Source organism: Carassius gibelio, chromosome B8 (genome assembly GCF_023724105.1).
Source record: "Carassius gibelio isolate Cgi1373 ecotype wild population from Czech Republic chromosome B8, carGib1.2-hapl.c, whole genome shotgun sequence".
NCBI classification, from domain to species: domain Eukaryota; kingdom Metazoa; phylum Chordata; class Actinopteri; order Cypriniformes; family Cyprinidae; genus Carassius; species Carassius gibelio.
Genome location: NC_068403.1, coordinates 26581300 through 26596904, shown reverse-complemented (window position 1 = coordinate 26596904; position 15605 = coordinate 26581300). Strand labels below are relative to the sequence as shown.

The window sequence follows — 15605 nt, the reverse complement described above, 5'->3', positions numbered from 1 at the left end:
GTTGTGCGTTGTGGTGGAGTGTGCTGACCTGTACTCGCTAGGGAAGATCTTTTCACAGTCCTTGCACTCGTGCACCGGCTCATCGCTGTCTTCGCGCTCCTGTTTGAAGTCTTCACTGAGCGAGTCAAAGATAGAGTTGCTGCTACTGCAGGAGTATTTCTGATGCCGCCGTAGCTCCAGCTTTGATGTGAAGAGCTCATCACAGTGTTCACAGCGGTACATCGGCTCATCTGTGGGGACGGCATCACACAGTTGCTCAACCGTAATAATTACAAGTTCATTTTCAATTATAAAAGATTCGGTCTTCAGAATAAGACATCAAATTGCATATGGACACTTTTTTTTTAAATGTCTGAATGGCATTAAATCGGATGACAAATTAAAGTGTGGCCACTTTAAAAAAGAAAACACACTTTTCCATCTTGAGATTTAATAAAAAGAGGTTTTAAATGATAAAACAATAGATATACTGTTCAAAATGAAAACAAAAATATTTTGGCACTTTCTGGTTGTAAAATGTTAGTGGAGCATGTCCATAGTTAATGTGATGAATTGCACCTGCGGTTATTCTATAGGACACCTGTGTGAACTGTGAGAAATGACTTCATACATCCACTAAAAATCACAGTAGAAACACAGCTGCTTTCAGATATGCATAACTTAAAAAAAATAAAAAAATAAATTAAATTTTGGTAGCAAGATTGCTTTTGTTGCGCATAAGCCAGCAATTGAGCATAAAGAAGAATCTGAAACAAATATTTTATAACAAATACAAATATTTAAGATTAATATAAAAACTTGAAAACATATGAACATTAACCTAACAAGATTAAAGCTAAAATATGTCATTGTTTTTGACTTGCTTTAGACTGAAAAATCAGTCTTTGGAGTAATTGTTCAAATGACTAAAAATGTGGCTGTTTTATCCTTACTGATATTCTGACACAAAAGCCAAGTTCACAGATAACCTTAGAGTCATGTAATGGCAAGGAAACTCTAAGGTCTGATGCATTAGCTATCATCATCCTCAAATGAAACTCATTGATTTGCTCCATGCACTGCCCGGATCAGGCCAAGGCGGATGAGTTTCATTATTCTTTGACTCAGTGTTTTGAAAGCAAAGGCCATGAAATGCTTGCACCGGTGCTGTGTCATCTAGGATTACACCTTATATTCTGTTTTATTTCTCAATTCATTACCGTGACACGTATTGACAGAACACACTCCACGGCAATGCTCATACTTCCCTCAAAATAAACGAGTATTTGGAATACAATGCCCTTGTGACCTCAAAGAGGCCTTCATGGGGAAAACCAAAGTCAAGAAAAAAGTTGCTGTGCTGCTTTTTTGAATTCGAGACATTATCTCTCCGTCCCATCGGTGGCACTAACGACAAAGACAGGAATGTTGGGAAAAACGAGTGGGAATGGGAAACTAATAGCTCTTGGAGAGACGTAGAAGAAACACAATTATGTGCAGTTTAGCGGCTAATCTGTGAGCATGGGTGAGGTCCCTCAGGACTCCTCCAGCTCCACTCCAAATTCCACCACCGATAAGCCACGGGACGGAGGTAGATGTAGAGAGCCCTCACTCTCAGCCTCTCGTCTGGCCGACTGTCTTCGCTGACCATGTTCATTCTACTCTGTTTCTTTTCTTTTGTTCTCTGAGTTGATCTGTCTGAGCGGAGCCTGGCTTGCATCTTTTGGCGTCCCTGTCTCCCTTTTCTCTCGGAGAGCTTTCTTCTTGGCTTTTTGGCAGGGAGATCTGAGACACATCTCTATCAGATAAAACCTTTTGCATGTGTTGGAGAGCGACTGCTGCGGTGTGACACACTTCAGTGCTTTTGCAATTTTTCTAGTCTGTATCAACTACTCTGAGCTTCAGTTCCAAAATTACCAGATCACTTAGAAACAACAAAAGATTTGGAAGATTGCGAGTGATGTGTTTTAATAAGGAAACTACAAGTGACCGCTGATGCTTTTAAAGAATATGTTACAAATTATTTAGGAATTAAAAAGACAAAAGCACAGTGTACAGTATATTTTATATTATTATTTTGCATTTTATATATATATATATACGAATCACACAAAAACTCCATTTGCAGAAAAATCTATTTCATTCTTAAATTCGCAAATACTAGTTTATTTGCCTCTGGGTTGAAATGTACTTTAATATTTTCTTTATCGTCTGACCTAACAAGACGAAAAGCACAGGCCACATCTAGGCTGGCATCTTACTGACTGCTGGCAGAGGTGAAGGAGTGTGGTCTGTGTGAGTTTGTTTAAAAGAGTGCCTAATGACTTGCATTAATCTCACCTTCCAGGTTCGGTGCCATTGAGCCCTCGGGGAAAACTCCGTCCTTCATGTAAACCAGTAACTCCTCCCCTATTTCAATATCTCTAATAGCTTTATAGTAGATCTGCAAAAAGAGAAGAAAAAACGTTTAGAATTTTAAAACCATACATGAAATGGCCTTACATTATTATTTATTATTATTATTGTTGTTGTTGTTGTTGTTGTTATCATCATCCGTGGTTTTCAGAGACGTGAAGCTTTATTTTGAACATAGAAAATGTAAAAGCAAAAATATTATTCTTATTTTTGTTGTAATACGGATTAAAAAAAATTATAAAAAACACACACACAGACACACAGCAAACAAATCACAATTAAACAGAAAATGCAATAATTATTAATCCCAAAGCGCCTGTTTCATTCGATCATTTGCTTACCGAAGGCCAGCAAGAAATACATGAAAACACACAAACAAACAAAATAAACGAGCGCATCACGTGCAATAAAAACACGTCAAATTAAAGACAACAATAATAAAGTAATATAAATAGAATGTGTATTTTTTTGTTAGATATATTAAACACAATATAGGCTAATCGTAATCCGATGTGTTTGATATGTCTTGATGTGTTTTTTGTTTTTAAATTTAATACATCAAATATTGTCTAACACACGCACGCAAACAAAGTGCTGGTTGTTTTTAAAATACAAAATAACAACTACTAATTAGTACTGTGTTACTGAGACATGCAACATTTTTACAATTCGGTGTATTTTAAATTATTTGACCAATGCAAGCGATTATCATTTTATTATCATTTTATCCGTTTCACGCGCATTCTAAATACCGTTTGTTTATATTATTCTCGCGGTGTAGATAGGTTTTTGTCATTTATTTTAAAGCCTGATGATTTGCTGCAAAGTTTCCTCAATTAAAACACAATTAAAATCCTTCCAGAACGCATTGTGATGGCAAACCGCATATGTTATGTTCTTACATAGCCCAAATACAATCCAAAAAGCCTGCATTTGTTTTGAAAATTAATATATATATACTTTAAGCTAACGAAATCGACTTAAACAATAATCCTAATAAAACAAAACGGAACAGTCGGCTTGAAAAGCTCTCCCGAGTAAAGCCGCGCGCTGCACGCGCAGTACCGCGCGCTCCCTCATGAGGGCGCTCAGCGCTAGCAGACAGCAGCAGGTCTGGGCCGCTCTCCGAAATCAAGACACACAGCTAAAAAGCTGCACAAACTTCATCTCAGAGCTCTAATGTTGTGACAGCTCCGATGTGTGTTACAAAAGTAGGCCAAGGCATCAAGAGTAACACAGCTATCATTATTCTTAACATTAACAATTGCATTTGCAGTTAAACGAAGGCAAGAGCGTTTCTGACCTTTTTCTTTTCCGAGAGTTGATAAAGTTGGGCTAGTTGCTGAGCGGTGGATCTCAAAGCCTCCAGTTGTAATAGCAGCTCTGGTCCCGTAGAGTTCAGCACGCAACCCATAGTATCATGACACTGCGCCACAGCAGCGCGAGACAGAGGAGCACGCGCGTCTTTGATGAGGTGAGTCGCGCTCATTAGTGATTCTCTCTGTCGGCCACTCCTCCTCTCTTATCTCCAACCAAAAGGACTGAACCCCTCCCCATGTCCTCTCCTCCTCTGACCACCGCGTGAATCTATTATTGATGGAAAATGTATCTTTGCCAGCTTATGAAAATCGAAAAAAATTCACTGAACGCGAGCCACGCAGTTTTCCACGGGGCTTTAAACACAGACACCTGTTTTTACTCGCTGTCTTTTACATGGAGCACATGTTTAAACGAATTGTGTTTGCGCTTCGAGGGACTAAAGTCGATATCTGACGCTGTCCGAGACCCCTAGCTGTCATATTCAGGTTCATAAATGAGAGTTTATTAAAACCTAGATTGCGGGAAATTTATGTTACGTCTATTTAAAAGGATATTGACATTATCCAATTATTATTTTATAGTAATATCAATGTTCTACATATGTCAACAGCAAACATTGTACATTACATCATATAGGCTATTATAATATTTTCATAGGTATAATTACAATTAATATAGGCTACTATTATTTATAATCGAATTATTATTTGTTTTATTAAGATCTAGTTGCTTCCCGTTTTAAAAATATTAACAAAATGTAAAGTTTCAACCGAGAGTTTGCTAATTATACATTGAGGAAATTGAACGAGTGATTACATTTCATCTGAAAATTATGATTTGTGCAACGGAGATCATGATCTAAGTATAATGTTTCAAGGTTTGTTATTGACAGTTGTTTTTAGGTCAACTCAAATATTATACTGTAAAATAATCAGAACAGAACAGAATCAGCAAATAAGCATATAAGTACAAATCCTTTCAATCGCTGGAATTGCATATTAAAACGTATTTACAGCACATTAAATTTTAAATAAATAAGTAAATACAATGCAGGTGCCAAACTCTCCATCTTTAATCACTAAGGAATCAATAACTTACATGATCTATTTCTGATTTGGATGTCAGATTGTGCTGTGGTCTTTGGCTAGTTCTCGTTTGCTCTTGGTGCGTGGAAATGCCTTCCTTTCACCCCTGAAGCAATCTATTATGATGGGGCTGAGCTGTCTCTACAGTAAATCTTTTCAGGATCTGACAGCACTGAGAGGGCCATCTTGACCCCCTCACAATGCTTTCAAGTGCTGGGGGCCGATGCATCATCCATCACTTAGGTGACAATAATCCCCTGTCTGTCACACACACGCACGCATCCATAGAAGTGCGAGCAGACACAGAGACTGATGGGAATATCCCAGAAAATGCTTTTATTTGGGTGCGCCTGTTTGTCTGACATTCAAAATGCACATCTAAGACAAGATCAGGACAAAGTCAATCAGAACAACTCTTTGATCAAATGCCAAAACCATATAAAAACTCAACTTCACGAGTAGACGTCAGGGATTTTTTTACAAGTTCCTCTCTAGCAAACATGCATATACCTTAAATAGTGTTTTATCAGTCAGTGGCTAATAAGTAATTGAATGCATGAGTTTCAGTTTGTTTGTTATGAAAGTGTAACATACAGTACATTGCAGGTGTTTCTTTTTAAATATAAAATGAGTTACCATCATAATTATTGATAACAATCTCATAATTGATAACAATTTGAATTCTGACTGAAAGAAATTACTTCGTAATCATGGGCAAATGGGTATATATATATATATGTATACGTACAATGAAATGTATTTGCAAAAACAGATTCACACTCTTTTTTATGTTCATGATGTTTTTATTATGTTATCATGTTTTAATTGAGTTTTATTGTATTTTTAGTTCTTTGTCTACCTAATCAAAATAATCCAACAGTGTGTGTGTGTGTGTGTGTGTGTGTGTAGATTTGGATCATTCAAAAAATGTGATTCCTAATGAAATTTGACCTGTAATGTAGAATTAAATAAAGTATACAAAATGTGTGTGTGCATGTCATCATCCCTTCAGAAACAGACGGCTGTGGCATGGCAGATCTGGCTGTGCACTTCAGTTGCTCTGACAAACAGTTAAAGTGCATCTTGAGAGATGAGGGAGGGAGGTCGGAGGTCAACAGTCTTGCTGAATGGGCCGTGCCATTGTGCGAGAGCCAGAATACGTCCACCAGCTCTATGCCTATTGTCTCAGAGCGCATAGGCTGCTCTTAGTTTGCCCCAAAAACCGGATTACGCTTTCTCAGCGCAAGCAGATAACATCAGATCAGCGAATTACGTGCTCCGCGGCATTTCAAAAATATACTTTTACACAAGCGCACATAAGCCCACACCGTTTGTAAGTTAATTTTGCACCCACTGCAATAACACAACAAAATAATCTTTTGTTAATGCAAAGCGTGGTAACAAACACCCTCGCCCTGCTAACTGCTATTTAGAAGCATTCACACCTCGAACGACAGCCGTAACATAAAACACACATTAAAACATAAGGCCAGAAACAGTGAAACGCAGCACTACACACTTGAGTCGTGTTTTCAGGGGCCCGAATGCTAAAGATGAATGCGCAAACAAGTAAATAAATGATCCCGGTTGATTTTAAAAGGTTACAGGCACATCAGAATTTGCTGGGCGTGTGCATATTTCCATACGGCTCATGCATTGTGCATGCGCAAACAGAACAAAGTACAAAGTACAATGAATTATGCATTTTTGCATTGTGCCGCCGTTCTGAATAAATAATAGGCTGTTGTCCGTAAGACCGGCTAAAATGCGTACAGAAGATAAGAAAAGGGTAAGAAAGGAGTGAAAGAAAGAAAAAACGGTAGAAGAAGGGTGAAAGTAAATAGAAATGTATTTAGTTGGGGGGGGGGGGTGGATTTAGCAGGAGATATTATTCTCCTGTGGCCCCAGCGGTGGCCGCTCATTGAACTGAAACGACTTTAATGATTGGGTTGTGTAGTTGAAGTCAATTGGTGGTTGTCAGTCTGCGAGGTTGTCCCTCCTCTCCTCCTGTCCTCCTCTGTTTGTTAGGCTTGTGTTTTATGTGTCAGCCTCTAAAACTGCGGTGGCCACACTAGTTGCCCCCGTTAGCCTCGAGACAAAAGCTAAGACTTTGGCTTGTTCCACGAGTCAATCAGCTTGTTTTTAAGTGAGACAAACAGCTTAAATGTGGCACAATAATAACAAGGAAAGGGATCCACTTATGCATATAATCTAACCCCCCGAAATGGCACACTTATAGAAGCAATTCACCCAAAAATTACAATTCTGTCATTATTTACTCACCCTCATGGTGCTCCGACCCTTAAGACTGACTTTCTTCAGTGGAACACAAAAGAATTGCAGCAGAATGTCCTGACTTTGAAATCTAATTCAAATATATGGTGTGTTTTGTGTATTACAAATTGGTAACACGTTACGATAAGGTCCCATTAGTTAACAGTAGTTTATGCATTAACATTATTTGGTAACATTTTTTTTTTTTTTTTTTTTTAAGATGTCTTTGTTACACATCTTACATGTACTTACTATTTATAACAATAAATTATACATAATTACGTGCAATGAACCCTAAGCCAAACACAAATCCTAACCCTAACCATAAAGGACATGTAGTTAATTAATATTACTCCATACATAAATGTATAATTAGACTTTTACAAGGACACCTTAAAATCAATTTTAATTGATTATTTAACTTAAACTACAAGGCTAGTTTAAAAAAAAATACTAATAATATTTTATTTAATAATGTAGTAAAGGTTAAGGGGAACTGAGATAAATAAATGCTTACTAAGAATTTATCATTATTGTTTCATGTTAACTGATGTAGTTAACTAAAGGAAGTTATGGCAAACATTAGTCTTAGTTAGGCAAATGTTTGAGGAAAAATAACGGGAACCTTTATTTTGGATTGTCTGCAACTAAAACATTTCATAAAAGAAACTCTTCAAGAACAATGTGTAAATAAATCGAGAGAATGTCAGAACATTTTGAACAAACATTCTATTAACATTTCTAAAGGAACGTTAAAGTAGACCTCGTTCTCACATGAAGCTTACACATGACTTTAGAAAATCTGAAGTATAGCGCACAACTGCTTTAGACAACATTTATTCACTTTTTTGGTCATTTCTGAAGCTTTGCAGTCTCTTTTATTTTGTATGGAAAGTTTCTAATGACAATACACTCCCAAAAATAAAGGTTCTTTGTTGGCATCAATGAAGAACCTTTAACATCCAAGGAACATTTTGATGGCACAAAATGTTCTTTATAGTGGAAAATGTTTTTTTTATTTTAGATTATTTACATTTCCTCTCACTTCTAAAAACCATTGACTAAATGCTTGACCACAAATCTTATTCTATGGCATCATGGGGAAAGCAACTATTTGGAATTTAAGAACCAAATTAATTTTTGGGTGAACTGTCCCTTTAAATAAGAAAGTGAGCAGAAGCTAGATAATTCAACCACCAAGGACCCCTCAATCAGTTAGATATCATGTAAGCAAAAGAAACAATCCACACTCGACAGCAATTACTACACGAGAGCTTCACGAGTTCATGAATCAGATCTAGACCGCCATCAACACAATTCCTCAACAAACAGTTCATCCTGTTATGAGATCCCCAGCTTTATGAGAGATCAGATATCTTATCTTAAAGACACAACTGCTCGTCCTTTCAAAGGAAGCAACTCATTGAAGACAGCGGATTACAAGATTCAGGAGTGTCCAAACTGGCTTTGTATACGTGACTCTTGTAAATGACTTCTGAGTCACTTCCACTGACAAAGGCAGGGAGCAGCCTTCATCAAACAATGGGCTGTTTTTATCTATTGTGTAAGCGGTGACATCTTGACATCTTCCTGACTGTAACATGTGCTCACTGTCTCTTCAAGTTTCTCACAGTTTGTCCGCTGACCTTCTCATAGTACTTTTCAAACCAGCTCCAGCTGATACTATACTGAAGCGCTGACATCCTATTATACTGTGCTTCAATAACAACTAGCAAAATAAGTATGATAAACTTTGCTCTCGCAATACAAATGAACAATCTGTGTACATTTTGTGACTGCAGTAAACACTCTGATGCAAGTGTAGAACTGATGCATTCAGTGTAGGAGCACTGTAGTCGTTTACATCATGAACTGTTCCGGCATGTGGTGAATAAAAAGCATTTTAAATCTATTGTGACCCCAGATATGCCAGACACACTAGAATCTCAGCAGGGACAGTCAGAACAACAGATCGAGGGCGCAGGCGACCAATCAGAGAGCGAGAAGCACAGGAAAGGGAGTGACAGAACAACAGAGCTCACCTGATCTTCGCTGATGTGGCATATGGCCAGGTTGTGCTCTTCATGGGACGGGGCAGTGCGCACGTATTTGAGCCAGCTCCCGCTGGCCTCCAGAGCCCCGTCCAGACAGAACTTCACGTTACCCATGTTGTCCATAACCTGGAGACAGAGAAGCACAATATAGGACGCTATTATAAAAGATATCCACAGACAGTGACGCTGAACTTTGATGATAGAGATCAGAGATTTAAGATACATGCACAACTGATCAAAAGTAAAGAAATCATTAAGATTTTTTTATTTATTATTATTTAAATTACTTTTATTTGGTTTTTCAGCATTACTCCAGTCCTTAGTGCCACATGATCCTTCAGAAATCATTCTAATATGATTTGCTGAGCAATTATCCATTATTTTTAGTGCACATTTATTTCAGATTTTTTGATGAATAAAAGCACCATTTATGATTTCTGAAGGATCATATGACACTGAAGATTGGAGTACTGATGCTGAAAATGCAGCTTTGATCACACCAATAAATAAATAAATAAATAAATAAATAAATAAATAATAATAATAATAATAATAATAATAATAATAATAATAATAATAATAATATATAACTATAACATATTTCACAATATGACTGTATTTTTCAAATGCAGCCTTAGTGAGCATAAGAGACTTCTTTCAAAAACATTATAAAATAAATTGAATTATTCCAAATCTTTGACTGGTAGGCACTTAATGTCATGAGATATAAAAACAAAAAAGAAAAAGTTAATAGAGTGGGGGGCGGAGGAGCTGTATCAAACCGATCAACATTGTTATATACTGAAAGAGGGGATTTAAAGATTGAAGACGTCTTGAGTGCTGTGAGAAGTCTCAGAGACTCTCGTTGATTAACTTTGGTCAACCTGACACTGCTAGCGAAGTGTCTGGTTACTTGTCAAGGGAAACGGAGAGAGAGAGAGATGGAGGGACTGAGAGAGGCGAAGTGAGACAGGATGTCAGGAAATGACCGGAAGCAGAGAGTGGACGCTGCTCTCTCGTGAGATTTACGACGCTCTTTTCTTGATCTATTACCCAGCAGAAGTGAGAAATGCCACTGAAAACTGTGGAGTCTCGCTTTGAAAACAGAAACTCTGTGTAAATGTTTGAAATGTTGAAACCCAATATCAAGTGTGCTGTGAGCGATTAAGACAGAAATGAAATCTCCACACAAGTAGCGTGAATTCATGCTAATAAATCTGTCTGTGGGCTCATGTTAGACCTGAACTCCAGACTGATTATATTCCAGCACATTAACAGTCAAAGTTTAAACACATATAAAGATATAAATCAACTGAGTCGCAAAATATCACATCTTCCCCCTAAAAAAAAAAGAGTATATTAAAAAAGTTGATTATTTCATAGTAATTTCAAATCATGTTTTGTCAATTATTTTTGTGGTCATCATTATAAAATTGCATTGCTACGGTAAAATGTTTTTGCTAAAAGTTTATGCAAACTTTCCAGTTAGGAATGCTTCTTTAAACTTTGATTGTGTCTGAAAATGAGTAATAAAAACCTTTATTTATTTGTCAAAAATGTTGCATGAAATAATGAAGATTTATTTTTTGTTATTTTACGCACCACTGCTGCATTTATTTGTTTTAAATACAGTAAAACAGCAATATTGTGAAACATGATTCTAATTTCAAATCAATTATGAAAGCTGTATGCATAATTATTTTAACTGAATTAGTAAAATTCCAGAAGTCACACCTCCAACAAAACCTTGATCTATTCAAACGGATGAAACTTATTTGTCAAAACAATGCAATCTTTACATAGCTATCATGGGGAAGTACTGTAATATCTTATAATAAGATGTATTATGACATTATGCATTAAACTCCTACTAATGATGCTGATTTGTAATGCATTACATAAGTAGGCTTCGGTTACATTATCATTTCGATTTCTTGTAACGTAGTGAGAAACCACTATGAAGCATATGCCGAGAAATAACAATAGCAGTGTAAAAACAGCTCTTGTGAAGTGACTTTCTTTCAGCTATTTCAGAAGCGGCGTTGGCTGTGAGGGCACAACACACACGTGTGAAGATTATTACGACACGTTCACATCTACTGCGACCTCCCGGCTCGAACACAGAAAGCTGAACAACACTTTAAGAATAATTCACCCATCTACATATTTCAAGGACCACAAGTGAAAATGTGTGAGGATGTCAATCAAGATAAATGAGTTGCAAAAAAATGTTCCCCCCAAAAATTTGCATTTTCATATATATAAATGAATTATATATATATATATAATATATAAAAATAAGGCAAAAAAAGCAATGGTTTTATAGTCATTTTACAAAATGCAAAAAATCTAAAATAAACAAGGCAATGGTTTTATAGTAATTTTTCCCCTCAATTTATTCAATACTTTCCTCATTTCTTTGCATTGCACTATCTCTCTCTCTCTCTCTCTCTCTCTCTCTCTCTCTCTATATATATATATATATATATGCAAAATCTATGTCTGTGTTTCTGTATGTTGTTGTGCAGCGCTGACATCATGTTTTAACGTCACACTCAGAAACACCGACGACCTGCGGACGCTCCTGATGATGTGATGCAAATATCCGGCTCTCATTGAAATCTAATGAAACGTTGCAGGGAACAATGCAGTGCACTGAACACAAGCTCATTCATTCACAAATACACACATGTTGAAGTGCAAGCGCGCTCCTCTGTCTAAACAGACTGACTAAAGGTATCACTCGAGCTTGAGAAACGACCAGAAACAGATTACTCTGAAGAGGAGTGCAGCTGTCGGACAATGAAAAGCAGTAGAAACACGACCTATTTATTTATTATTAATAACAGCGCTACAAGTATTATGGGATTTGAACAAACTATTAACCCTAAGTATTCAGCTTTGGCGTGTTGCTCGATCAAGCATGAATGCAATGCAACCAAACTAGATTTCTCCCATTCAGATCAACACGAGCATGCAGATTAGCCAAGATACGCTTAAGGTTTTCCCTCTTATCTCGCACTCCCTTCTAAGTTTCAGGCCCATTTTCTCTCTCTTTCTCCGATCTCCCAAAAGTTTGAAGGGTCAAATACCAGGGGGACGGCTCTGGAGTCTGCTTTGGGGTTAAGGAGCCCCTCAGTGCTGCTTTAAGAGCCCAATTACTCCCATCAGGTGTGAGGAACTGCCTTCGCAGACGGGCTGATACAAACACACACACACACACACACACACACACATGTGCCCCGGGAGTGTTTGTGTCACGAGGTGAAGAAGAAGTGTGCTAAACAGCTTGAGCCGAGCCGTATTTCTAAATTGTCGACTCCTCCATGGGCGTAAGTGAGCACTATAACGTGATATCAGTCTTGTAGCTGAAGAAGAAGAACAGAAAGAAGGAAAGCGAGGTAAGGTTGGGAGAGTGAGGTGACCTCTGACCTCTATATGGAGCTAATCAGAGACTGAAAGGAGGAGGCCAGGACAAAGAAACTTAACTAAGCTGGTTTCAGACACACACATACACACCCAGAATACACATACAGTTCTGTTGATTATAATGGGAGTGATTTCGTTTTGATGTCAATCTTTATAGTTGTTTATGGCTGCCAAGCAACGTTTCAACTAGCCGCATTATTATGAAAAAAAAAAAAAAAAAAACAGTTGTGTGGTCAAAGATGGGCGTATGTTTTATAGGGGTTAGAATGTTGCTCATCCGAACATATTTGGACTGAATAAACATGACAAAAATGGCATATTGTGAAGCTGCACTGCTTCATTCATCGGTTACATTTCAGCTTGTGTCCATCAAGTAAAAAAAAAATACAATAAAATAAAATAAAAAAGCGATAGAAGTTGGAATGCTCCACCAAAAAATGAAAATTCTGTAATCATTTAATTCTCTCCTCACAATAGAATATATTTTGAAGAACGTTGGGAATAATAATAATCATCATCTTAATAATAATCATAATCATAATAATAAACTATAAAAACATCTTGAAACTTAAAAAAATGTAAAATAATTTTTTAACTTAACTTTTTTTTTATGACATTTTTTTTTATTTAATTTATTTCTAAATGTGTCACAGAAGAATGAAAGTCATACACCCATGCATGTGGGTGAGTAAGAGGATTACACACACACACACACACACACACATATATATATATATATTATAATTTTTAATGTAAAGCCCAGCCTTTCTTCTATAGCATTCTTCTTTCTTCTATCCATCTTAACTAGGTGCTAAATTTACTAAAATATCACTTTGTTGTTTATTTCCATTGAGTCATGTTGTGTGCAAATATGCCTTCTTTCTTTGCAGACGGGGCCTATTGAATATTGTGTCTATATTCAGCACTGTTTCCCTGTAATTAATTAGAAAAATAAATGTGTATTGATTACACTGGCAGCTATTCATCAGATGATGGGGAAGATTGTTATTACCACTGATGATGCAGATGTGTGATGTAGTTCAACACATTTTGTCTTTCTAAAGTTCAGATTCATGTGTCTGTACTGGACTGGTGAAGAGATGCTGTGCTATCCCTGCGAAACACCACATATTGCAATAATTCATGAGGAATTGTGTGTTCAGCAGGTATTTTTGTGTGTTTGTTGTGTCACCTGATTTGCATAATTCATTTAGTAAATCAAGGAGAACACAATGCGATCAGTGGCTGAATTGATTCTTCCCTGTTTTACTGTGATTTCCTCCCTTCGAACAGAAGCCCGGCAGGATATATGATAAGACGGACCCTGAACTGACCACTTTTGTTTCTCACAAAGGAAAAAGAGGGAAATTCCCCTGCAAACTCTTTTAAAGCGGCAGCTGCACACACACACACACACACACACACACATGCGCTCCACCTTTCCAGCGATCAGCTCCTCAAGCTGCATGACTGATGTAGTGCGCAAAGTGAACATCTCATAAAACGTCACCTGCAGTCAGGCCTACATGTACCTGTAACATGTCAATATTTTACAACGCCAGCAAACGCTATTTCTGCAGTCATATATAACTGGGGCCTGCAAGAGGCTGAGATGCTAAGTATTCATTCACACATTATTCATGGTGACAAAGGCCTGGAAACACGTCGTGGTGCTAAAGGAAAGTTGAAAAACTGTCAAAGCGGGTCAAAAAAGATTTGGGTGTGAGTGTTCGCAGGGTTTGTGTTTCATTGATTGGGTGTTGTGTGCTCTGGAGAGAATGAAAAACAGATTGTGCTTATCTCTCACCTGTGAGTGTATTTCTGTGAAGCAGGTGTGTGTGTGTGTGTGTGTGTGTGTGTGTGTGTGTGTGTGTGTGTGTGTGTGTGTGTGGATGAACAGCCCTGCTTTACCCTGAGCTGAAGGATTACTATTTTCAGATACAAGATTGATATGGAAGGACGACATTAGACTATTATAACTGTAACAACTGACCTGTTATTTGTGTGTGTGTGTGTGTGTGTGTGTGTGTGTGTACAATGAGTGTTGTTTGGCAAACCAACCAAACCATGGGAAAATCACTGTAAACATTACTTTTCTAACATCTTAAAAATAAATTAATATACAAAACAAATGAACAAAAACATTTTCAATAAAAATTACATATAAAACACTGATTGAAAGAAATATATGCTTTTATTCAGCAAAGATGCATTATATATATATATATATATATATATATATATATATATATATATATATATATATATATATATATATATATATATATATATATATATATATAATGTTACAAAATATATTTTAATCCTTAAAAAAGTGCATCATGGTTTCCTCAAAAACACTGCTGTTTTCAGCATTGATAATAATCATTATATTCAAACAGAAAACATTTATTTTAAATGGTAATAATATTTTAAATATCACAGTTTTTCCTGCATTTTTGATCAAGTAAATGCATAAATGACTTCTCATAAAGTCTTATTGAGCCCAAAATGTATGTATGCCTACATGCATAATGAACAGTTCAACAATAATAAATAAGTTTAAATACTCTATACAACAGTTACTCAAATAAACTAAGACATATTTCCAAAATAATAATAAAAAAATGCTACTTTGCTTCTTCTTATATTATATTATTTTGTTTTTCACTGTAAGACTTTTTCCAATCAGGAATAGTAATGAACCATGGCATATTATTCTAATAGTAGATATATTATTATATCTAATAATTAATCATCCTAACTGTAGATGATATTGTACACGTTGTTGCATTTTTAACCTGCTCTCCTGTTCTCTTCTACTCAACTCTGAGCTGATATCAGGCCTTGTGTGTGAGGCGTCTCAGGCGGTGCTGTCCTGATTCAGACGGGAGCGCTCGAGCAGAAACAGAGGACGCTTCATTGTGTAAAACAGGAAGACTTAGCTGACACCTCTGCAGAGAGCGGCCCGACACACACACACACACACACACACTCTCCTGCTCATATCCTGGGGAAGTGTGTGTGTGTGTGTGTGAGAGAGTGTGTG

General features: G+C 36.8%; 1 protein-coding gene across 11 annotated transcripts in view; it reads right to left on the bottom strand.

Moving 5' to 3' along the window:
• The window catches only part of prdm16 (PR domain containing 16), a 211896-nt gene that overhangs the window by 22797 nt on the left and 173494 nt on the right, over positions 1-15605 (bottom strand). For 9 of the 11 annotated variants that reach the window (XM_052563006.1, XM_052563008.1, XM_052562999.1 and 6 more), the window contains exons 4-6: positions 9116-9253; positions 2320-2422; positions 29-230 (exon numbers count right to left, since the gene is read on the bottom strand). In XM_052563006.1, coding sequence (XP_052418966.1) covers positions 29-230; positions 2320-2422; positions 9116-9253 — 443 coding nt within the window. Of the gene's footprint in view, positions 1-28; positions 231-2319; positions 2423-3697; positions 4302-9115; positions 9254-15605 lie in introns of those variants that run through there. The other 2 variants (XM_052563007.1, XM_052563009.1) reach the window with 2 other exon arrangements.